The 25,711-nt window shown below is 42.9% G+C and overlaps 2 protein-coding genes across 4 annotated transcripts; both read right to left on the minus strand.

Moving 5' to 3' along the window:
- Positions 1 to 283: 283 nt before the first annotated feature.
- ATPAF1 (ATP synthase mitochondrial F1 complex assembly factor 1) lies at positions 284 to 9,239 on the minus strand. 3 transcript variants are annotated; one of them, XM_036387928.2, is made up of 9 exons: positions 9,019 to 9,239; positions 7,891 to 7,999; positions 7,303 to 7,353; positions 6,548 to 6,610; positions 5,879 to 5,929; positions 4,041 to 4,088; positions 3,056 to 3,151; positions 2,358 to 2,465; positions 284 to 1,054 (listed from the first exon to the last, which is right to left on the minus strand). In XM_036387928.2, the coding sequence occupies exons 1-9, from the start codon at positions 9,225 to 9,227 to the stop codon at positions 860 to 862; spliced, it is 930 nt and encodes a 309-aa protein (XP_036243821.1). In that variant the 5' UTR covers positions 9,228 to 9,239; the 3' UTR covers positions 284 to 859. The 3 variants fall into 3 exon arrangements, with proteins under 3 accessions (XP_036243821.1, XP_054371791.1, XP_036243822.1); XM_054515816.1 differs by lacking the exon at positions 284 to 1,054 and adding an exon at positions 1,069 to 1,204; XM_036387929.2 differs by lacking the exon at positions 284 to 1,054 and adding an exon at positions 1,238 to 1,454.
- Positions 9,240 to 9,579: 340 nt separating this feature from the next.
- EFCAB14 (EF-hand calcium binding domain 14) lies at positions 9,580 to 25,523 on the minus strand. Its single transcript, XM_036387852.2, has 11 exons — positions 25,206 to 25,523; positions 24,128 to 24,276; positions 21,035 to 21,180; positions 19,314 to 19,412; positions 17,553 to 17,663; positions 16,907 to 16,987; positions 15,847 to 16,038; positions 15,053 to 15,133; positions 14,122 to 14,233; positions 13,170 to 13,301; positions 9,580 to 12,356 (listed from the first exon to the last, which is right to left on the minus strand). The coding sequence occupies exons 1-11, from the start codon at positions 25,379 to 25,381 to the stop codon at positions 12,181 to 12,183; spliced, it is 1,455 nt and encodes a 484-aa protein (XP_036243745.1). The 5' UTR covers positions 25,382 to 25,523; the 3' UTR covers positions 9,580 to 12,180.
- Positions 25,524 to 25,711: the final 188 nt, after the last annotated feature.

The following is a 25,711-nucleotide window of genomic DNA, read 5'->3' on the forward strand; positions in this document are numbered from 1 at the left end:
ATGCCAGTCCATCTTTCTTTTATTATAGATAGTGCCTTTCCTGAAGTGGGAACAAGAGTTATTTTTTGCTCCTTCATATGTCATTTGTGAGTTGGCTGACTAGATGCCAGCCTGAGAAAAAATAATCCTGTAAAACAGGCAATGGTTCCTCTACACTATTAAAAATATACTAAAAAAATAAACCCATGTTCATACTGCGCAAAAACAACATCTTAAATACAGAAACAGCACGACAGGATACAATTAATAAATCAATTAAGAAGCAGAAAATTCCCAGAACAAATCTAGTGACTCTGGTTTTTTAATCCTGAGAAAAGCTTAGACCACAATAGAATCTGTGTAAGAAACTTCACAAAGAAACAAAGAGGTGTCTGTCTTAGACCATTGCTCCTATTCTTTCTTCTTGATGGACAAGCCTATATGAATTCCACACAGATTAAAAAGCACTGAACCATGCAATTATAATGGTGGAGGGCTTTTAAAATGCATTTACTGAGAAGAAACATTGGTTGTAATTTCTTTCCTGATGTCAGTACAGCCGTTACATAGCTCCCCTTTTGTCACTTTATTTCAGATTTCCACAATCCAGCAGGCAGCAGGAAGTTACAAAACTGGGAAAATGGCTCTTTCTGATGAAGTTACACTGAAGTACTGGGCTCCATTTTTTAGCAATTAGTTACTGTTGTTCAAATGGCCCAAGTCCTCATCTTGCATCAGTGTCAGACAGGCGTGACTGTCACTCTCCCAGGACGTCTGCGACTCCTTCTGTGGCCAAATCCAAGCTGTAAAACAGAAGACACTGGACCACCCCTCCTGGGACCCCCTGCTTGGGCTGGCTCCTTTCACCACAGGCCAGGCTCTATGACTTGTCAGAAGCTTGCCCAGGTCTCAGTTCTCTTCCAAGGCCACTTTGCTCAAGCTCTGCTATAACTGCCATGTATTTGAATTCACTGGATCTGTGGTTGAAGGTCTCCACTAATGCGTAGGTCTCGGAGCGATCCGTGGCGTAGAACAGCTGCACTTGGTTGGCCAAGCACTGGGCATCATGGACCACCTGGCAGTGAGAACAGAGCTGTGTCACAAGCACTGGGCATCATGGACCACCTGGCAGTGAGAACAGAGCTGTGTCACAAGCACTGGGCATCATGGACCACCTGGCAGTGAGAACAGAGCTGTGTCACAAGCACTGGGCATCATGGACCACCTGGCAGTGAGGACAGAGCTGTGTCACAAGCACTGGGCATCATGGACCACCTGGCAGTGAGGACAGAGCTGTGTCACAAGCACTGGGCATCATGGACCACCTGGCAGTGAGGACAGAGCTGTGTCACAAGCACTGGGCATCATGGACCACCTGGCAGTGAGGACAGAGCTGTGTCACAAGCACTGGGCATCATGGACCACCTGGCAGTGAGGACAGAGCTGTGTCACAAGCACTGGGCATCATGGACCACCTGGCAGTGAGGACAGAGCTGTCACCATCAGGGTGGGGCTGCGCCCGTGTCCCACTGGAAAAGAAATGCCACACTCCTACTCGCCACGTGGCTCAACTCTGAGCCACCTTAGTTCAGCAAATCTCTTAACAAAGCACCTCCTTGAGGCTCCTGACCTACCAAAACACTCCAGCACTGTGTGTTTCAGCAACTCTCCTGCTGTGCATCTGCCTCAGAGGTCAAGTGTAGCTTTTGTGATCCCTGCCCACTCCAAGACGCACCAAATCCTCATTTTTCCCTTCTTACAGCTGACCTACTTGCAAAGATTGTTTGCTCTGAGATCCAACAGGGGAAAAGAAAAGCATTACCAATTACTCCACTCATTGTTTCAGAAGGGGTGTCAGGAGGTGATTTAGAGGAGGGCTATTTTAATCATTCTGTTCCACCACTACAGTGCCCAGTGCCATCAGTCCAGGCACTGGTACAGTTATGCCAATAATGGTGTGCCCACACAGAGGGAAAGAGCACAGGTGTGCACAAACTGAACACTCAATTCTGAAGTCTCCTGCTTTGACAAAGAGGATTAAGCTTCAAACCCTGTTTTAACTTGTTTGCAGATAGCAACAGCTTTCATTTAAATTTGCTTCTGTTAGAAGGAAAAAAACCCAGTAGCTTTGTTCTTTTACAACGATCACCTGTAATACCCAAATTTAAAAGAAAGAATGCATGAACTGGAATCACCAAAGACTGATGATTCCCTTCTGGCTTTCCCTAGCCTTAAGTAGATTAGGTTAAAAAAAGACAGTGGGACCATTCTTTGGCAAAGGGTCTTTGAAAGGCTTCACTGTAATTTAATTTTAATTCAAAACTGTAGGAGGAGTTGCAGCATAAAATGAAGGAAGCCAATGAACAAACTTCTCTTACCAAGAACTTGGAGTCCATTTCTGCTGTCATTAGCACTATCCCTTTCTCCTTCTGCAGATCAGGATAATGGTACAAGACCAACTGGCTTGGAGCAGTTTCACCCTGGGTCTGAAGGAGAGAAAGAAACCTGTCAGTATCTCATAAAAACCTTCACTCCACTGCAGATCTGTGTGCTTGATTACAAAACTTTGAGTATTAACTGCCACAGAGGCAGTTCCTTCCCAGGGCTTAAGGGTCAGTTCTAATTAGAAGTTCATTATTCTTGGTATTTACAGAAAACAAGGGATTTGCAGAGTTAGGTTGTTTTTTTAACTTGACTAAAGACCATTTTGCATTTAAAAGAACCCACCATTTTTAGGAAGGTATTTAATCTTACAGCATCTACTGCTATTTTAAGTAGCTTGCACAAACAATTCTAAAAAGCTTGGCTCTTGCTCATGTTTTGAGTCTACTGAACTTCTATCTCATTATCCTCTACACTACAGAGACACTTAATACCCATAACTTTACTAATTTACCTGTAACTAATGTACAATTAAACCATAATTAATAACAGCTATTGTCATGAGAATTCTTTCAAGTTAAGCTAGACAACCTGTTGGCTAAACTACTGAGTAAATAACATATGTTGCAATATACTGATACTATCTATTTCTGGATCCTAAATCAATTTTGAACTTTTTAACTCAAACACTCACCTGAACATTTATCAGGGAAGTGAAGTGTAATTCTGTTCCAGACCACTGCCCCACAAAGAACTCATAGCCTTCTTTTCTTGGCAAAGCATATAGAAACTGCAGAGAAATTATAAAAAAACACCAAATTTCCCTTACATAGAACAAAATGATGCCTGTGTCACACTGGCCTCAAGCATTTATGCTTTAGTGAGAGAACCACAATAGAAAAAAGAGTTTCTTTGCCCCACCACATGTGACAGGACAGCAAGAATCAGACTCCAAAGCACACAATAAAGCAGAATTACCCTATCAGTATTAATTCATTAGCAAATATCTTGACAAATACTTTTGTCAGTATTTTGAGACTTAAAAAGAAAAGGAGAATGGACAACATTCAGCCTCTGACCTTCTTGTTCTCACCTAGAAAACTAATAGCAGAAATGGTCAAATATAAGGTAAGGAGCAGAGCATTTAATCCTGTCATTTTATCAGCTGCTCCAGAAGAGGCAGCAAGCATCTCCTCTCTAGACATTTACAGCCTATCCAGCTCCACAGGTACACACCTGCTCGTTCTACCCACCAAGGGAAGGACAACATGGGAGCAGAAAACCTTGCAGGACACCTGACTGAATGCCAGTGCAGTGTACAGAAATGCACCTCAGGCTATAAATAACTTCCCAATCTCCAAGTGGCTCAGGAAGCCAGATACATTTGCTCTTGGCAAGTGAAGTAGGTAGGACTAATCCATCAGCACAGTAAAGTCTCCATTCCCTGGGAGATTCTGTGCTGCTGCTCTCTCAACCCTCCATCTTTTCTATCTAGATCAAACTGTTTCACACATATAAATAGGCACTGCTTTATCTGAGCACCAGGACAAGTGTTTGAACACCTGGATTTTACTAATCAGGCTGATACAAGGGGTATCAGCACAGGAGAGTCAAAAGTTAATGGATCAGGCTCTGAAGAGAAGCATTACAGCTCTACAGCCACACACTGCTGTACGTACCGATGGACACTTCTGGGCTCTCTTCCACATCAAATCAAACTTGTCTGCCTTTGGGGAAGGAGAAAGAGAAGTTCAATTTCAGTAACACAAACGTGGATGCAGAGCTGTTCACAATCACCTCATTAACCTTTAGAGGGCACAGCTTCCATCTGGAGAAGGTCCCACTGTGGGGACAGATGGCAACGAGTGCCTGGAAAGCTGCATTTAGTTCTTATTTAACTAAAAGTCATCAGCATCCTGTTTTAACAAGGCTGTCTCTAGATGCAGCAGCAAAATCCTTGGATCCAGAGCTTCATGCCTTGGATGTGGGGGCCCCAAGCCTGAGGCTTACATCCTCTTTCAGTAATTGCTGCACTGCATCATGTAGTGTCAACAGCTGAGCGAGACAACACATCCCTGGCTCCAAATTGTGGATTTACATCATTGTCATCTGTTCTTAGTATAAAAATGCAGCCCATCTATACACTCAATAACATACTTATTGCTTAGGTTTAAATTAAAACCACAACCCTATTTCAGCCCTGATGAAACCTGGCAATTTCATTCAGTGTTCTCTGTGTTTCCCCAAATCTTTTGCCTAATTTTTTTTTTGCTTCCTAGCACTGTATTAATATCTACTCTTATGTGTTCAAGAAAGAAAACATGTGCCATTCATCAAGAAGAAATTCCTTCATGTGTACTTTTGAGCATGGGAGAATTATGCAAGGCCTTTCTTTCAGCCAACAAAAAGCTTCTGGCAAAAGACAAAGGGTTTTTTTTTTTCCCCTCGATGACACCATGAACTGCTTCCTAATGTGCCCGGGATCTGGTTTGCATTGAAGTCTTAAAAAGCTTCCAACATTCCTCCTAAAACAGTGCAGCAAAGCACAGCGCCAGCCCCACTAATGAAAGACCTACATTTTAGCTGGAGTCCTTGGCTTTGGCCCTCTGCTACAGTAAAAGTGCAAATCAAACTATTTTCACAACATCCACATGTTGGGAAAACTGAAACATGAGGCTGCTTGACTTCAAATCCCACACTTCCACTTTCAGAGCATTCAGCACATCACACATCTAGAACACTCCCTCCCACTGAGTTCAGCTGCAACAGAAAGGGCCAAATACAATCACAAATCAGACCCCAGATCTAAATGAGGTTCCAAGAACTCAAGGAAGACACAGTTGTGAAAAGACAGATTTAAGAGATCACAATTACAGAATGACCCTGAAGAAAAAAATAAAGAGAAATCCCCAAAGTGAAAAAAGTCTCCTTCTGCCTAATGCAAACTAAGAACAATTAACATCTGGAAAAGTTATCAGGAGTAAGAAGTATGATCTTATCTCAGGAAACACCCTGCAATCTCAAGAAAGACAGTGCTGCCAATAATTGCAAATGTATGAAATAAGTCCTAAGTGATTAGCCACATGCAAGTTACCAGCCAAGTGCTCTTGGACTGCCACATTAAGCTTGAGGCAGCTGCCTGTGCTGTGGGGAAGAGGGCAAAGGAACAAGCAACTCTGAGAAAAAGAACTCTAAAAATACAAATGCTACTTAATAAACTTTAGGGCCTTGCAAAAAGTGTTGGAGGCTTGTATTAAAATAAGCCTGGAAATTCCAGCCAGGTGTGCAGAAAAAGGTCCTTGATTTATTGAGACTCCTCTGAGTGAGAAAAAAAGGGATATGCATTTCTGAAAACAAAAGCCTTTGTTTGGGGCAATAAAATCACTCAGCAAGCAAGTTTGTTCTTGAAACCTCACTTTCCTTTACTGACTGCTTTTAAAAGCAGCAGAATCTCAGTTGGAAAGGAAAGCTTTCTATGCTGGCTTTTCAAGTGCAGAACTATAGCAGAACTACTTACAGGGATAACAGCATAAACTGTGTCTTTTGCAGAAAAATACTGATTCCAAATCTGTAGAAAACAAAGATGAGATACAGTTAAAGTCCAGCATTTAGCAGTAATGTTAAATGCTTTAAAACATCAACTGACCTTTGTAAGCACTTTGGGAAGTCATTTTTCAAGCCTGACTGATTTTCCTGCTAATGCAACATACTTCTGCAAAGGTTCCAGATGTACCAAAGGACAGATTCCAAGCAGGTAACAGAAATCAGCAGTGGGCTCAGAGGTGGCTCAGTATTTATTAACCATCAGAAGCACTTCTCACATCTTTCCCAACAATAACACTAATGACTTTTGGTTGTGTTTTTCGGTGGTGGTGTTTTTTTTAATAAAGAACATAGAAAACATTTCCAACAGAAGACAAGTCTTTGCATGATGCTCCTCCGTGTTAACAGTCTTTTTCTTCACCACAGCAGGATGACAACACCAAGTGTACCTGTACCCCCGAGGAGGACTTACCTAGATGGAGAAAACTTTATCTTTTCCTATGGATACCCATGTGAATATGCTTTTTGTAAACATACATCCACAGCTGTGTTTTATTTTTCAGTCTAAGTAAAATTTCCATCCTTACACACAGATTATTAAGCACAGATGTCAAGCAAAGTTTATTCCATTTAAATCCATCACCTGTGTTATTTCCTCTGCTGATTTTTCTTTCACCATCTCAACATTAAGAATTGAATCAAGTGTCTGCAAGAGAAAGCATAAAGAATCTGGCATGATGGCAGTTCTCCGACCTTGTAAGAATCCAGAATGAATGCATGCAATTACAGAGAACAAAATCAACCTAGGGGAATTTGATTCCATTTATAGTGTTACTTAGTCCCTCTAATTGCCAAATAAAATACAGCAGCAACACACTGAGAAGTGGATTCACACGCTGAGGCAGAACAGATTCTTTCAGGAGTCAGCACACGCTTTGCTCCAGTTGTGCAGATCTCTACTGAAGCTGCAAGAGGAACAGCTTTTGCCTTCAGCCATCTCAAAGATGTGCTCTTTGGCAGATTTACACTGAAGAGTCACCAAAATACAAGAATGTGAAATAAAATTCTCTTGTCCCTGGGCTGGCTGATCACTACAAATGTATTTCCATGCTGTAAAAGGAGCTTAACCCTTTCCAATTAATGTTCAGAACAGATGCCTCAACTGGAAGGAATTTCCAGGGTGTCACAGAGAAGCACAGGGCAATAAAAACCCAGAGTGCCAGGAGTTCTAAGGTTGAACGAGGTCCCAACAGTTAACCAAGATCTTACACTCAAATGCAGCATAAGGAACACCAGAATTATGTCAAAGTGTTCTTGACTGAAACTGGCTGTGGCAATGCAAGTTAATCCACACCCTTGCCTTGCCACCCTCCTAACACTTGGGGTCATTTCTCTTACCTTATCCTTTGTGAATCCTCCCTTTGATGTCTTGCTGCCCAAGCCTTCTGCCTGCAAGAAAACATTCTTCTTTAGTTTTACAGCTAATACCATTGATTTGCCTTTCCTGCCACACATAACCTGCCTGCTGACAGAAACTCCTGAGTGGGAGCTCAAGATACTTGAAGATCACTACAGTGTATTTTTAATAAAATAAGTGATTGATTAGATGAAGTAAATAAGATTAGTAACCTAATATGAATAATGAATTTCAAGGCCACAAAGGGTTAGTCAAAAGGAAACTATTATGCATTTTGGATCCAATATTATTGAACTGTTTTCTTGCTTTCACTAAAAAAGTGATAAATGCAGGATGTGTCATTCTTCTGACCAAATTAATCTGGAACTAATTAAACAAGGTTTCAAGCAGGGAATTTACAGTCTAAAAAATAATACAGAGGAGTACAGAGCAATGCTTTTAGCCATCACACAGTGAAATTTCAGAGCTCCTACTGATAGGGATACTTCCAGTTTGTAGCATTACTCTGATCCCATAAAAATAGCATTAGAGCTTCAGTGTATGTGATTTACAAAGAAAATTGTCCTTGCCTTTTCCTCCATGCATCTGATAAACTCTCCTTGTTTGGAATGTCCCACGGGCTGCTTTTTCACTTCACTTCTTTTTTCCATGCGGGATTCAAACACATCTGGATTGGACCTGAATTGGAACAGGGACTGTTAACAGTACAACAGAGCAACAGAACAGCTCGAGTTGGAAGGGACCCACAAGGATCATCCAAATCCTCCTCCCTGCTCCTTGTGCAACGGGACATAAATTCATATAACTAAAACATTCCAGTTTGCTTTTAAATAACCTTAAGTTTTTAATTATGACGATAAACAGGAAAAATCAATGCACAGTTAAGAAACTGTGAAAGCTGTTGCACAATATCTCCTATGACCCAAGGCTTTGGATTTGTTTTTGGCACTGCATTCCAACAAGACCCGGTTGGATGAGGCTCTGAGCAACCTGTCCTAGGGGAAGTTGTCCCTGCCCATGGCAGGAGGGTTGGAAGTGGCTGATCTCAAAGGTGTTTTCCAACCCAAGCCATTCCATGGTTCTGTGAGTGAGTCTGTGAAGTCTTTTGCTTCATTGATTTATACTGCTAAGTAAGGTAATCCATCTTTATCAGGATAATTCAAAACCATGATTCTTCTATGGGCTGTTCTCACTGTGGCCTTGCCAGCAGATAGACTTACATCTAAAATAAGACTCAACTTCTGCCTACTCACTTTATGTTCAAATCCTCCTTTATAATAAGATGGAAGGCTATAAATTGGAATACTCTTTGACTGCTCCGATAGTTTCCAAAATTGGAGTGTTCTTTGCCTGTTCCAAAGGTTTACAGGTGGAGAGCATTGCTGGGTGATTAACATCCTTTGGCCTTCTAAAATGTTTACTATGATACTGATTCATGTTCTTAACTTAAAATTTTAATTTAATCTTGGCAAAACTATCTCTAATCAAGCTGACCACGCTAGGAGACAATCCTCACTGACCTGCTGTCAAATACATGTGAATTTCAAGGCAATTGGCCTAAACTAATCGAGTTTCTCAAGGGGGAGAAAAGTTAAAAAAGGACATCTCTCCTTCAAGAGAGCGCTCCCCAGGCCCGCCCGTTCCGCAAAACGCAGCCCGCCCACCCCGGTCCCGCCGCCGCCTCCCTCAGGGCCCACCTCCGCAGCTCCTGGATCTTATGCCGGTACTTCCCGTAGAAGGGGTTCTCCTCCAGCGCCGCTTCTCCCGATCCCGCCGCCGTTCCCGATCCCGCTGCCGACCCCAGCACCCCCCGTGCCGGCGGTGCCAGCAGCCCGAGCGGCCGGAGCGCGGCTCGGCTCCGCAGGGCCACCCCCAGGCCCCAGCCCTGGCACAGCGGGCCCGCCATGGCTCCGCTCCCCTCAGCCCGCCCCGCGCTCCGCCCTTCGCTCCCCTCAACCCGCCCTCCGCTCCGCTCCGCTCCCCTCAGCCCGCCCCGCGCTCCGCTCCGCTTCGCTCCCCTCAGCCCGCCCCGCGCTCCACTCTCCGCTCCGCCCTGCGCTCTCCCCTCAGCCCGCTCCGCCCGCCGCTCTCCCCTCAGCCCGCTCCGCCCTCCGCTCTCCCCTCAGCCCGCCCCGCGCTCCACTCTCCGCTCCGCCCTGCGCTCTTCCCTCAGCCCGCTCCGCCCGCCGCTCTCCCCTCAGCCCGGCCCGCCCTCCGCTCCGTCCCACCGCCCCCGCCAGGAACCGGCCGGAGCCGCACACTGGAAAGGAGCTTTTATTGAGAGCAAAGCCGCGTTACATGCTGGAGCGCCGCGGAGCGAACAAGCGCGGTGGGCACGGCCCCGCTCCCGGCTCAGGTGAAGGGACACAGTGGTCACCCAAACCCACAGGTACAGCCCGAAAGCGAACTCAGGAATCATGGCACAACAGCAAATCTCGGCAGGGCAGAGCTCTTTTTGTTATAGTTTGCTCTCACAACTTCATTGGTTTTGATTTCACTCAGATATCGCATTTTTCTCAAGGACTCGCTGCCCAGAGCATCCAGCCGCCCCTCCGGTACCCATCAGCAGGTGCACGAGTTAGGGCAGGGAGGGGATCCAGACGAGTGTATTTACTACACTCATAGCTTTTCATCTGCGCTGTGAATAAACACGGGAGAGAGCCCTGCCCGCACCTGGCATCAGGGCTTTGGGAAGCGTGCGGGATGGAGAGCAGTGGCATAGCAGAAACCTCGCTGGGATGGGACCGGTGCCCCCAGGCTGCAGCACAGAACAGACCACGGTACTGAGGGATGCTCGGATTTTGCCCAAGTGACAGCACAAGCCCATCCTACAAGTGACCACAGCAATTAGCCATCGACCGTGCCCTCGACATGCAAGTTAAGAAGCAGCCCTGGGCAGCCGTGTCCCAGCAGGGTGACCAGCTGAGCTCCCTGGGCACAGGCAGAGCAACAGCACACATCAGGTCTAGCTGGCATTTTCACTACTGCTGCTTGCTGAATAGCCTTCTAAAAATAAAGCAGACTGCAACAAAACAAAACACTAAAAGATTCACAGGGTGGTACTATAATCTTTTAAATTTTAAGGTAAAGTTAAATTTCATACAAATAAACTTCAAAAATATTTTGCAAACTCTGGCATATGGCTATGATACAGTATGTACAAATAAAATATCAGAATGGTTACATTTTATTGCTTTTTTTCTTTATTTGGTTAAGGATTTATACAGTAATGTATAAAAGGGTATGGGAAGTGGCAAGAAGCAAGTGCTGGCTTCTTGTCCTCTCTGAAGCCAAGGGTGGTTGGTTTGGTTTTGTTTTTAAATACGGTGTTTTCAAATGTCACACCAAAAGCATTTTGGTAGTGGGTGGCATCTGCATTACCCAAACAGGATAGAAGAGCAACAGTGAAAGAAGCCTAGGAAATGGGTAACAGGGCTCCAATTTATACATTTCTTTGCTGATTCATACTTCCAAAATACAATTATTGATAAAACATCCAGTCTAAAGTAATATAAAAGTCAACAATTATGAACTGACTTCCTCATAAGCTGATGTTTCACAGCGAGGTGGGAAATTTCAACTCACTAAATCATGCAAAAAACTCTTAACAGGATCAGTGATATTTGTGAGCAAAATTACCCAACTTGGCCCTCATCTAGCCTGCAAGAGAATCCCCTCTGCAAAAGTAATTTTTCTATGTTCCAGAAGGTAATAAATACATTCTGAGTTTAGATCCACTACTATGAACAGATCTAAGTTCCTCTAGTAAGGAAACCTCACTTACAAACCATGTGTCAGTACAGAATGATGATGGGATTGCACATGCCTACACAGCTTTTTACATCCTTCTGTTGGCAAGGAGACAAAAAATAAAGGTACCAAGAAGGGATCACGGTCACAATAGCCAGGAAAGAGCTCACAAGTGTTCTCTGGGCCTTCCCACCTGCTCACACTCCTGGAGTGTATCAGAGCACCACTGAGATATGAACTGCTCAGGTGCTGCTCAGCAGGCTGCACTGTAGGCTTTTACCTCTTAAGCATCTATTAAAGCTATTAAATATGTTCATTAAAAAAAAATAAATAGACAGGCTCATCTCACAAAATATAATCTGAATGCAACACAGCAAAGCCTAAACAATGCTGTAGTGAAAACTCAAGCACTCAGCAAGTTAATTGCTCCTGTAGGCTCATGATATAAAAACACTTTCAACTCTTCCCTTTAAAAATACATCCTGCTATAGATGGGCATGACTTACCCCTCCTGCTTTCCTCTGACTGAGGCCAAATTTATTCATGGATATAGTTAGTAAAAATCAGAAATTTAGCTGAATCTCTTAAACCTCCATTCCAGGCTCAGTCTCTCATTATAAACAGATTACTACCAACACAGCCCCTGACACAACTTGTCCTTAAATATGCATAATTTACTCTATCTCAAATATTTACAAGCAGAAGCAGCCCATCTTCACAAGACAGATTTCCCTTCTGCTCTACATAAAGTGCAGCTCTCTAATTTAAGGCAAATTTCAGTGAAATATAAAACCATAGTTTTATTTTAGTATGTACACATTTTAAATTATAAGCAATAACTCCCTTGAAAAGGAAATAATGAGAGGAAAATGTTTCCAAGTTTGGGAATTTTCTTGATTTTAACAAAGTCCCAATATTATGTCCTATCGACATATAAATTTGTAAATTTCTTTTCAATAAATGCAACTGAAAAAGAGGTGGCAATGTGTACAGTAATTTAGCTCCAAAGATCAGTAAAACACTGGGAAAGTGCAGCCATAGTTTTTCATGTCTGTAGCTTCCTTTAGCTACAGTAACATCCACCAATATCACATTCCTAAACATATATCCTATAGACCTAATGCTAATCTCAGTTCTTTTAGTGTGTATTTCTCATCTCCATCTGTGTCAAACTCCTTAAAGCTCTGTGATTCTTGGGCTGTGGAGCCAAACAGCTTTTGAAGGTCTTTGTAAGAGAGTTTTCCATCAGCATCTGCAGGTGCTTTTTCAAACAGTTTCTGAAGATCTGCAAAGAGAACAAGGACTGAGAAACAGCTCCTCTAAGTGCACAGGAATATCCCATAAGGTGCATTCCCAGCACTGTCTCTTAGTACTTCAGTGATTACAAACAGCATCCCTGAGTGAGGGGTTTGCCTCCTATGTTGTCACAAGCTGCTGGTAACAGTATAGGAGCAAAAAGCATGAATATTTCTGGATTAAATTACACTAAATCTGAAGAAAGTAATCCCCACTTCGGGCTACAACTAACAGCCCATTTTATAACAACTAACTGCATACAGATGCAGTTATCCCCCACAAAAGCAAGCTCTGAATGACTGTTGCTATACCAACAGGACAGATGATATAAAGGGAAAAGTGTCTATTCACTTCCTGATGCAAAGAGCTGCCCTTTCAGGAGCTGAAGAGACTGAACAGCAAGATCCAGAAACCATTCATCTGACCAGGCAGTGTTCTCTTGGAAAAAAATTACAGACCAGAAAAAAGCCCCAGAACAGACACACTCATAGCTACTTCTGTTTCCTTCAGCATGTTAATTCTGCCCTTGACTTTCCTCCCAGTCTCTGGGGCACTCAATGTAATACTCTGGTACTCAAAACAATTATAAAATCACTAATAATGCACACTCCTGCTTAAATGTCACTTTCTTTTCTTTTACATGCTCTTCTTTCAGTTTTTTTCTTAATTGCTTTAAAAAAACCAAACATTATCCTCAAGCTTTTAAAATTGACCTCACACCTCCCAGAATGTTTATACTTATCCTCTCCTAAACATTTACATGAAATACTCAGAAGAAAAGGTCAGCCTAAAATGGACATACCTTCGATGCTGGAAATTCCTGGTAAGGACAGATGGCTCAGCTGCCCATTTCTCTCTGTGTTGTCACCAGCTGACCTTGAAGCCACCCTTGAAAGGTCTGTGGGCTTTGCTGTAGTACTCTGACTACTTTCAACTGTTACAAAACAATTCCTGTTAGTCTTACTAATTCCACAGAATTACAGCTACCTAAACCAAATAAAAATCCAATAAAACTGATTTTTTTTTAATTGCAGCAGCTCTATGGGATAAGAATATTTCAGAATGTAGCAATATTGTAGCTGCAATGCTTCAGAATGTAGCAGTGTTGCCCCTTTTTACTTTAATTGAAAGAATCTTCCATTCTGTACTAGGAGGTGTTTATTTACTTACTATTTATAAACTCCCATACAAAGAATGACTTGGGAGTGTTTTCTGCTCCTCACTCTGAGGGTGCTGAAGAAGATTCATTAAGCAAATTGCATCTGCCCACCTGGGTTGCTTTCACCTTATCAGTACCAATATTCCCCAACAACAAGGTATAGGTTTCCAAGCACCTGCTTGGAATGAACAAGCAGCACAGTTCTATTGTAATGAAGTATTTAAAAGTCTGATGTTCAGCCAAGTGCAGAACTGAAGTCAGCAGAGGCAGAGACCTTTCCTCTCTGTTACACTTACATTTTGAAAAAGCAAAACCAGATGTTACTGGGTAAAAAGTTCTACAGTTAATAACTGCCTGCCCTCAAACACCAGCTATTGATCCATGTGAATCCTGCCATACACCTTTTAAGTCACCTTCAAACTTTTGGAGTCATACACAGTTTTCTGTTTTAGCAACATCAGTTTCCTACCACTTTAACTAAAAAGCCTTCATCACAATCTTAAAGAACAGTCTAATTATCCACCTTAATTAGTAATTCTTTGAATTACACAGGGAAGCTCCAGGTTTATGGATTACTGTTACAAGACATTCTTACCATTCTTTGATGCCTCAATGGGTCTGTCATTTTCTGACTTGCCTGTGAGAGCACTGATCAGCTGAAGAGTCTCTTTTAGTTTTGATACCTGAGGATCTCTAGCTCCTGCTTCCTGCATATGTACCAAAAAAAAAAAAAACTTAAAATGCACCTCTTCAGTAAATGTAGAAGACCAGAAAGTGTAGTAATTTAAAATATGTCAGCACTTCTGACTGACTTTGAGGTATCCAGGCTGATCAAGTTTAAAATTATAAACAAGATTTAAAAACAATAAATAAATAAATAAATAATCTCTAAGAAGATACAATAAATAAATTCACATGGTCTGTAGGAAAACAACAGAATCAGTACCTCAACCTGAAAAACAGGCAATTATTTTGCATACACTCATTTCAAAAGCATCTGATGTTTATTTCTGTATTTCCTACAGAAAAGAGCAAGACACTGGAAAGCTGTAATATAAAACAGTCAAGCATACTTGGAGTGAGCACTTTAACTAAACTGCATCATTGTTTCAAAGGTTTATCTGCAGTAGTGAATACCTCTGTGCAGGAGCCACTGCATCTCTGCTACAATAAAACCCCCACATTTTTTAATCTGCAGGTCCCTCATTGGTACATTCCCAAGGACAGGTTGAGTTCACATCAGTACAAGCCCAGAACTGACAGTGCAGCCTGCTCACTCACCCATCTAACTGGTGGAAACTAAACTCAGCAGCATCCCCTCCTATCCCCAGCCCACAGTTTGGCCATTCAGTTGTACCCACTCCCAGCCAGTGATGGACCATTACTGAGAGGGGCTTTCAGCAAGTCCTTGACTCCACTAGTGCATCATTGCAGAACTTTGCTCAATTAAGGTCCATTTAAAACATCTTTAGAAAGACAATTACATGCTCTACTTATCCAGTGTAATATTTATTTCCTTACTTTACCTTCAGTTGTTTATTTGACTGAGTTTCACTATCTAGTTGATCTTCATTTTCCACTTTTAGAGAGGTAGTTGCATTATTCCCCTAGAGAAAAAACAGAGCAGAGTTTATTCATGTGCTTTTTATTTTCTACAACAGAGTTTCTTTCCTTCAAATTTGGCAGACATTAAGCAGAGATAAACCAGGGCAGATAGATTATAGAATAAACATGAAGTCATAAAAATGGGTCATATAATGTACCACAGCAACGTCAGCATGTGCCTTTATTGTTAAACATACAGAACATGTTCTTACAGACTGACCCCAGTGTGGCAAACAGAAAACACTGGAAGAATTTATGAAGGAGAATTTATGAACTTACTTAGGAGTTTTTTTTATTATTATTATTGGGTTTGAGAGGTTTCTTAACAGTTTTTTTTAGAATTTAACCACTGTTGAACAAATGCAGAGTCCCACTTAGCCCCTCAGTGGGTCTTAACATATCTATGCCAGAGTGATTCCTAAAACATAGCTCAGTTTGTGAATCCTGCCTCTTAAAACAACCACACAACTTTTAAATGTCACAGTATTTTGGACACTTTCCTGTAGATATTGCAGGAAAGAAATTAAATACTGCTTCTGAGAACACTCTTAATGCTGGTTATCTGTTCAGGAACAAACTCCAGCCTTTTATAAATGAACTCCTAAGTATCTCAAGTTTCACTCTGATATTTTCTTGAGTTAGCACTGCAAAGCTGTATCTGCAGTGTAAGGGAAGTAGCAGCCCAAGGAGACACCCTGAGCCATCAAACTCTTACCACAATGGTGGATGAGTTCTCTCTTTTCTCTGGGCTTTTCACAACCAGGGGAGAGTTTTCCAACAGCGTAACTTTCCAGCTGAGGTTGCCAATGGCTGAATCCACATTTAGAAGCTTGATGTCATTCAACTTTTGGTACATCACTACAGTATTATTTAGCTGTTCCAAAGCTGCATGCAGTGCCTGGCTTTCCTGAAATATAAACAGAGCACATGTCAGTTTACCCAACCTCTGCAGCAACTCCTGCTATTAACAACACGACTGACCCAGTTTAACTGGGCAGACTTCAGGCTGCCTTTACACTGACACTACTGAAAACATCCAACTGGAAGCTTCCAGAAAGTTATTCTAACTTTCTAAAAGTTTGAAACTGAGATTCTTCCCCAGGGCTAAGCTCTTTGTTGCTAATATAATCACTTCAGCTGTGCAGTGAACACAGAAAGCCTATTCATCTCCTTTTCCAGGTCAAGCTTTGTAAGCACAACAATGATTTTTCCCAAGAAAGCATGTACTGGGCATATTTATATACAGGATTCATTTTTGAGGAAGATATTGACTGTATTAAATGTAAGTAAATGCAGTCATTCTGTTCCAACCCATTCAGCTAAACACCTACACATTAACTTTTTTTTTTTTGGTCGCTGAATTACTGTTTTCCACACCTCATTACAGTGAGAGTGACTCAGTACATGCCACTCCCAAGTTTGCTCACATTAGCAAGTGGCTGCCATAAAATCCACTCCACTAAAAGCCTTGAACTTATTTTCATTTACTTTAGCAAAGCACACCTGTAATTTGTCAGATGTTGGTTTCACTCTTTTTACTACTCACCCAGTCAGAATACAAAATACCTCCCTCTCAGACCAGGGCACTTTCCTGTTTGCACATATACAGGAACAAACTAGAGCAAAATTATCTTATTATTTGCTTTAAAGCATGCTATCTGCACTGTCTTGATAAAACCCATACTTTTTGCACACTACAGTACTGCAAAACACACGGGTAAGTTACATATCCATGACACTTGTACCAAAATTCCTTATGCAAGGGAGAAAAATACCTTTTTGCAGTATTCTGTCTGATTTCCCTCAGTCCTTGGTACAACAGTGGAGGGAAGTGAAGGCAGCTGTTTTAATTCCTTCTAAGGAAAGAAGTAGAAAATTGTGTTACAAAATCCCTGTGAATAAGTGTTTAATAAGTGGCAGACTGTAGCTAAGGATGTTACAAGTACAGTCACTCAGTCTGCTGTGCATGCAGTATCTTAACTAGGCTAATAGTTAAACACTTAAGGTCCAAATTTATTTTCATTAAACCCCCCTAATTAACTCTTCCCCATTTAATGAAGTATTATGATACACATTTCACTGGTACCATACACACTGCCATATCTGCAATGTTTTTAGAGCACCCACTGACTGAATCAAGCTTTATTATGTGTCTAATTCAGATTTTATCTGCAAGAATTCTTGTATTGCAGTTTAGCTGAAAAACTGTACTTATTAGTTCAGTTTCTTAACGCCAAGTGAGAGGTCAGGATAAACACAGTGAGTAGTTTCTGCTGAAGACAGCCAGCAGAACTATTTCATCCTAATATAGATTCTTAATTCAACCAAAAAACTATATCAATATTCTGACATCCCCAAACTTCAAGCATTTCTTTAACTTGCTTCATATTGGGCAGTGTGAAAGCAGTGCATTTTTCTTACCACATCATTCTGGAGTATTTCTATGGATTTCTTGTATTCCTCAATAGCTGTCTGTATATTTTCAACATCATGAGCAACACTGGTAAGGGTGCTACCTATGTTGGCTACAGTCTGCAATAAAAAACATGACAGAAAGCTCAGCCTTCCCCAAACTGCACTGTCCCAAACTACCAATCAGCTAAACACAACATTTTGTTAGTGAAACAAAATCAGGCACGTGACTTCGAAGAATTTGGAAGATTTTTGCACCCAAAATTGCAAACTACACCCAATGCAACCTGTGCCCTGGAAGACCTCAGGACACCTTCAGCACCAGGAACAAAAGCCACTGCCCAAGAGGAATTCCCTCAGTAGTCCCTAAGGATTTTAACACCAGCAGGCATCCTTATTTCCAGGAATGGTACCTACAAGGAAAAAGGCTCAAGAAAACCAAATCCCACATAAGAAAGACAATCTTGACATAGGATCACTTAGGTTGGCAAAGACCTCTAAGACTGAGTCCAGCTGTTAACTCAGCAATGCCAAGTCCACCACTAATCCATGTCCCCAAGCTCTGATCCATGTCCTTTAAATACCCTCAGGGATAGCAACTGCAGTAGCTCCCTGTGCAGCCAGTGTTTGACAAACTATTCAGTGAAAAAATTTTCCCTGTAATCCAATCTAAACCTCCACTGGCACAGCTTTAGGTTATTTCCTCTTGTCCTATCCCTTGTCACTTGAGAGAACAGCCTGACCCCCCCACTTGGCTGCAACCTCCTTTCAGGAAATTGTGGAGAGTTATAAGGTCCCCCCTGAACCTCCTTTTTTCCAAGCTAAACACCCCCAAGCTGCTCCTCCTCACACTTGTGCTCCCTGTCCAGCTCCACTGCCCTTCTCTGGACACTCTCCAGCCCCTCAATGTCCCTCCTGAATTGAGGGGCCCAGAACTGGGCACAGGATTCGAGGTGTGGCCTCAGCAGTGCCCAGTACAGGAGGACAATCACTGCCCTGGTCCTGCTGGCCACACTCCTCCTGACAGCAACATGCCTTCAGACTTGCTTCTGACCAGGACACAGTGAAAATCCAGCCTGCTTGTAGCAGCAAATAAGGAGCTTAGGAAGCAGCTTTGTACTCCTCTCAGAAAAAGAAATCCTGGCAGCCCCATCAGCCACACCACACTCATTATACATTAATTATACATTAATTTTGTAGGGGTAGGAAATGAGATGTGGCAACACATAATGCCACAAAGACTGGACTAACATTAGGTGTTAGCCCAACATAAATGTTTATTGCTAAATAAACAGAACAGCCATGGAATAACCAGGCACATTTCAAAAAGCCATTCTTTTAACCTAAATAAACAGGACAGTTCTTTGGTAAAGAATGCTCAGTAAGGCACACAGTCAGACATTGTATTAACAGAAAACATTTCATTTTCTCATTTAAAAAGCTAAACAAACCACCTGTTTGCAAGCAGTTATAAAACTTTTTCCAAGTGTCTCACATGATATTAATATTAGCAACTTGAAGGAAAGTAACCAGAAAGACCAGCTGCAAGGTGCACCTGGGACAGCACAATACAAACAAATGCATCTCCAAAAGGGATCAACAAGGTCTTTAAATTTTTTACCTAGGACCATACAATTTATGAAGTCAAATTTTAAAGACAAATTTTCCTTGCAACTCAGGTAACTCCTGCTGTCAGTGCTGTCCCGAAGAGCCCAGCTGCAGCTTAACACACAGAACACATTTAGTGATAGCCACATTCACAGAACTTACCTTCTGAAGTTTCTCTACTGTGAGGGGAAGAGAAATCAGGTCAGCAGCAGATTTTATATTGTTTTTGAGATGATTTACTGTTGAGGTCAATAGTGATATCTAAAACCAAAGAGGAGTACTTAGAATTAGGCAACACAATCCTGATTCTGACCTCTCCCAATGCTGATGGCTTAATGTGTAACATTAAAACATAAGGCAATACAAAATTATACAGGTACACACAAAAACCACCCCTGTCTCTAGGTTAGAAATCCTGTCTAGGCTACATTAAAAATATTCTGCCTCTTACAAAAAAGCAAGGTTTTATTTAACTATTTTTTAAAACTAAATGAAAGCCACAGAAAACCCTTCTTTTCAGTAAGGTACCCTCTGCCAGTTTTACATTCATCCTCTTAGAGAGAGGCTGTTGCCCAAGAAAGACTTAAAAACTTGTGCAAGCAGTTTTCATGTGTAGGAAACCATCATCCACTTCTGTATTTAGCAATGAAACCTGTCTGGCAAAACCCAGCAAAGCCATACAACCTCTCCAGCTGAGTGATGGGCAAAGGTGCACCTATCATCCAAACCCTCTGCTACTACACCTATGGAACAGAGACTAAAATTCACTTTCTTCTGGTTAAAAAAACAAAGTTGTTTTGCAGGTTGAGGAAAAGATCCTAATTTTACATTAGTTTAATGTAAACCAGCTGGCATGCAGACTCTCTAGCTCACAGCTGTGAACATCAGCTGAGATTATTCCCAGCAGTACATCCCAACAATTCACAGATAGAAAAACAGCAAGAAAATTTTGATTCCCTGAAGATCTGGCTCAGAGTGTAACCAGACCCTGAAGTAACCTGAGGGCCTGCAAGAACCACGTGCAAGTATCTTTAACAGCCAGGTGCAGATAAGAGCATTTTAAGTCTCATGAAAAGCCTGAATAACTATAGCTAAAACAGTGAGATGCTAAAGAAAGCAAATCAAATTTTCAGATGTGCCCCAGTAAGCACTTCACCACCACAAGGGACTGAAGAAAAATCAATCTAAGCAGGCACTTCAGTACTCTAACAAATTAAACCAGAGCACCTGGGTCAAGAAGAGTTCCCCCCACACACCTCTTGATACCATTCACTGTGAGCAGCTCTGAGCTTCTACCCTCCAGGGCAGAAATTGCAGTAAAAGCCCTGCTGGATGCTTCATTTGAAGTGTGAGTTAATAGAGCAGCTGAGCAAAGAGCTCTCTGCTAAATGGCTTAGCTCTAGCCCCATCAACAGAGCCAAGATTTACACCAGCTCAGAGGCTGAGTGTGTGTTAGCAGCTTTTATTTTCACAGGACACCAGGCCTTAGTTTGTAGCAACAGGAGCTTGCTCTGAGTCAGGTAACTCTTTTCCACACTTACAAAACATTCTCAGAAATTAGAAATGTCAAATCTCTCATCATAAACATCACAACTATTTGGCAGGAAAAGTAAGAATTGCACAGTTCTTGGGTTCTTTTAAATTCTGCCTGAACTCCCTCCACCAGTTATGCAATTTCTCCTCTTGTGATCAGTCTCCAGCCCAGCTGGATGCTCAAGCTGTTTTTTGCTTGTTTATAATGAGGTTTATACTCTATTTGAACTTTAAAAATAAAAGCTAATGTATATGGCCAGAGAAGTCCTTAGATAAAATTAATTTCTATTAAAAAGAACTGAATGGAATATTTTATTATTTTTCAAAATCAAGGACTGATTCCCTCTCACCTGTTTATTGATCTCTGTGATATTGATCCAAATTTTACTCAGCCCCAGTTCTCCAGTCTCAATTTGTTCTAGCTGCTTTTGGTTCTGCACCAAATCTTCATTCAGTTTAGGAATTTCTTGGAATGATGTCTTTTGATTAGATTCCACTAAAAGAATGAAGAAATAATTAAAAGCAAACCAAAACAAAAATCCAGGCAAACAACACTAAAAGGCATAAAATAAATTACAAACAGCAACATCCACAACAGTGAAAGAAGGCAATAACAGTTTCTATATACAGGTTTATTGCCAGTCTGGATTCAGTGTTTGCTCAGAATGACAGCTATTTTTTGTTTTAAGAGTACCAATATCTGCAGAGAGAACCCAGAGAGACTGAACTAAATTTAACACTTTGCATAGTCCTGTCATTCTGGCAAACCTCAGCAGGTCTTTATTTAGTGCAGTTATTTTGCATTACCTCCACAGGGGAACATGAAATAGTAATGGGCCTATGAATAAAGAGTTGCCAACAGTCCCAGGGCAAAGGAGGCAGGTGAAATGAACCTCAGTGCCCTTTTCAAGCCTGCAGAGGGGCCGCTGACAATGAAGTGAATTCCAAGGAGATTAATGTAATTAGTTGCTCTGTATGACATAAAAACAACTGAAAAAATAATGTATAAGCTTAGGCACAAATGCCTGTTGGTAAACAAATCAGTAAACAAGGTCCTTGGAAATTAAGTCAGTTATTAATGCAATTAATATTACAGGAAGGGGGAAACATGCAGCTCAAAGCAATTCCAGTGAGCCTCAGAAATGCAGCTCTTCCAGATCTGCAGTGACTAAGCTGTTTAGCTGAGCTGTGAGGCAATCCTAAATCCCTAGGTCTGAGAAACAAATAAGCAAAGGTTTTGAGATGAAGATGACAGAGTTCTCCAAAATCTGCATGTCCACCCTGTAAGGCAGCAGTGGAAGGCTCCACAACAATCAGCCCTTGTTCAGAGCAGACTGCCAAGAGCAGAGGCACCTGCGTGATGTGTAGCTGGCAGATCCCAGAATAAACTTCCAGTGCAACCCATCCAGTCAAAAGAAGAATCCCAAACACACAAAACTGGAAAGCTGTGCATATTCAGAAACCCACCTCACTTCTCTTTAAGCAAGTTCTAGAAATACTTTCTAGGTGCAAAGAAATCTGCAATGGATCACCCAAGGTCCAAATGCTTCTGGGTAGGTAAGACCTTGAAAGGTGTATTTTAGTCAAAACAGATTGAGAACTAATTTGTGCATTTGACACAAGCAGCTCACACTAAGTCTCATGTATTCATGGGCTCTTGTAGACAAATTGTTTTCCATTTTGTCACTCTCACTGGGAACAGTGGGACTCCACTTGAAGAGTTTTTTGGAGCACTAAGAAGGAAGGTTAAATGCCCCATGCTCTTAGCATCATTGCTGACAACTGAAGGGAAAACACTACATGACTTCCTCCTGTTCCAAACATACTTAATGCAAAGACATCTTGTTTATAAAAAGCACTCATTACATCATTACTTTGTGCAAAGGATGGCAGAACATACCAAATACTGTCACAAACACCTGCTCTTATGGGGAAAAAAGTCTGGATGAAGATTCAGAGAAAGGTTCCTTTTCCAAACTTGGTGTACGACAGATGGGTCACCTGCCTTTGTTTCTCTGTTCACCCACACATTTCACCAAGGCAAAATGTTACCTTTGAGAACCAGGTTGTTATTGCTGCCTGCTTTTTTTGTTGTTGTATTTAAATTCTGTGCCTCATCATGAGGCTCCCATCCAGCTCCTAGGCATGGTATTATGATGGCAAGGAAATCTGACACGTTTATCACCAGGCAAAGCATTAAACGCACAGCTTTTCTATCAGAGCTATTAAGAGGGAAACAAGGCCATCTGTAATTGCCAGACAGGGAGAACACGCTCAGGGAGAACAGCTGCTTTAACAAAGAGCTCTGTGTCCAACAGGAATGATGAAACTTAGCTACACCAAAGCCAACAAATGCTGTCCTGGTGCAAAACTTTTACCAGCAGCACACCCTTTAAGGGGAGTAGTTCATGAAGAGCAGCAGGTCCTGAACCAGAACACAGAAAGAGCTACAAAGCAGCACCTGGAACTGAAGGTATCCTGCAGAATGGGGAACAGCAAGCCTCTCACACCCAGCCAGCCTGTTCCACCTTGGCAGACAGCTCCCACCTCACACGCCTGAACAGCAACACCCAAACACCAACACCAAAGAATTTCTACACACACTTCCTCAATGCCCCTTTTATCACAACCAAGACAACTCCTTTGCTCACCTTTTTCAATCTACTCAGGATTTCAAACACTACAACATAAGGCACCAAAGCACATCTTGTGCCCAGAGGTGAGTTACAGAGAGCCAAGAGCACATATCACCTGCATGGTATGTGTAAGAGCACATACCTTACATGCACATATCACCATTTGTTATACCTCAGCCTACAGAAGTTATTATATTGAAAATGTTGACATGGGAATCTTGACATGGACAGAGAAAACCTGAGATTTACAGGCAAAACACTTCATCTTAACTCCACACTTCAAAGTATTAAACATATTAACTCCACACCACACATAACCCAATGTAAAAGTTGAACAAGAACAGGTCAGTGCAAGCAAAATAAACATTCAGAGGATACAGAGAGAAAATATACTACTGAAGCAACATTCAAATGACAGTAATTCCACAGCAAGTATCAGAGGTTTTTTAAAAGAGTTCAAGACAAGACCATAATTTTTCTTAATTTTTTTTTCAGAATTCCCTAGACTGCTTTGACAGGTCTGATCAGAACTTGTTCTTTGGAAGAGAGCACTCTGAAGACCAAAGTCAGGAATTTTAGAAATGTATCCACAAGCAACTACAGGCCCACCCAGTCCAGTGTCCCTGCTCCTCAGAAGATACAGAGCAGGCAAGAATATCTAGCATTCACCTTAGATTCACCAAGTTTCTGTGTTCTTGGCTCAGAGCACTCCTCAATTCAGATGTTATTTGTCTACTCAGTATTTTCAGACTTTGACTGAGCAAGCAACCAAAGAAAATGTGAAATAGTAGCTACATTCATACTTACTAGTTCGAAACTTCTCCTTTATTGCATCCAAATCCTCCTTGAGAGCCACCTGCATCCAGACCAAGCCAACACACGCGACCACACAAGCAGCAAGAACGACAAACGCACATAAAGGGTAACAGAACCTGCAGCACCGCAGGTAGTCTCCCCTGCAGAAAACAAAGTAACAGATTGTGAATATACTGCAGTGCCTAGAAAAGTGTTATTTTAAATGCTACAAAGTAAAGGACAGTGTTATAAGAGCACACATTTTGGCTGACAAGGGCTAACAAAGAGCACTTTCAGGAATAAATAAGGCTATAAGGTCAGGTCAGGGTTGTTACTCTCTATTCAGTTTATCCTCAGCAGGCACATCTAGCATATTTAAAAGGAGCTGTCAGGTTTCCTTTACTAAAATATCCTGCTCTGCTGACATAAAACTTATGCCAGGCACATCTGCTTGATAGCTAGAAAAACACGCTTCAAAACACGGAATTACCATAATGTCACTTCTAGAGCGTTCTAAACTGTGAAAGCCCAGGTTTCCCTGAGACATGCCTACTTTCAGGTATGCACAGAGGCCCATTATTAATGCTGTTACTTAACTGAAAAGCTTATTTACTGGCAAAAGCACAGCACGTCCCCGAGAAAACCAGCACTGTGCCAGCCCGCAGGACGGTGCCATGCTGAGCACACACACACACACACACACGGGTAACTGCGCCCAGCCAGCATCTCCCCCGAGTTTAGTCCACAAGGGCTTGTGCTGCGTGGAGCACAAAACAGAAAAAAAAAAATAATTCAAAAGCCAGAGGATTGCCCAGTGGGAGCTGTCTCTAGCCGTGGCTTGGAACTAGATGATCTTTAAGGTCCCTTCCAAGCAAAGCCACTCTGCGACCCGATGACACTTTATCCCCAGACAGGCGACCTGCGGGGTCGGACACGCTCAGTGCAGCTCCGGGTGTCCCCTGGCAGTCCCCAGCCTCACACGCCCCCTCAGAGCCCCAGCCGCGAACCCGACCCGCCGAAGGCAGCGCAGCCCCGCCGCGCAGCCGGGGCAGGACCCGTCCGAGCAGGGCCCCGCCGGCCCGGGACTCACTTTCCGCAGCGGCCCCGCGCCCCGGCGAACTCGTCCTCCTCGGAGCTGGACTCGGAGTCGGAGGCGGGCGGCTCGGTGCGCAGCAGTCGGTGGCCCGAGCCCTTCTTGGCGGACTTCTTCCTGCGGCCGTCGGCGGCCAGGCCGATGAGGGCGTTCAGCTCCTTCCGCTTCTTCATCCTCTTGTGGGGCGGCGGCGCGGCCGGCGGCTGGCTCCCGCCCGCCTCCTCCTCCTTCTCCTCGGCCGCCGCCGCCGCCAGCGCGCCCCGGCTCGCCAGCCTGCGGGCCGGCGGCGGCTACAGGCGCTCCGCGGGGCCGCGGCTGTTGCTCCCCCGCCGGCCCCGCGGCGGCTCGCCCGGCCCCGCGGCCGCCGCCCGCCCCGCCCGCGCCATGGCCGCTCGGGCCGCGCCGCGCCCGCCTGCCAGCAAGCCGCGCTCCCACTGGCCGCCGCGGGACCGCCCCGCGCGGGCCGCCGGGCGCGGGCAGGGCCGCGGGTTCGAGTCCCGCCC

Source organism: Molothrus ater, chromosome 9 (genome assembly GCF_012460135.2).
Source record: "Molothrus ater isolate BHLD 08-10-18 breed brown headed cowbird chromosome 9, BPBGC_Mater_1.1, whole genome shotgun sequence".
Taxonomy (NCBI): Eukaryota; Metazoa; Chordata; class Aves; order Passeriformes; family Icteridae; genus Molothrus; species Molothrus ater.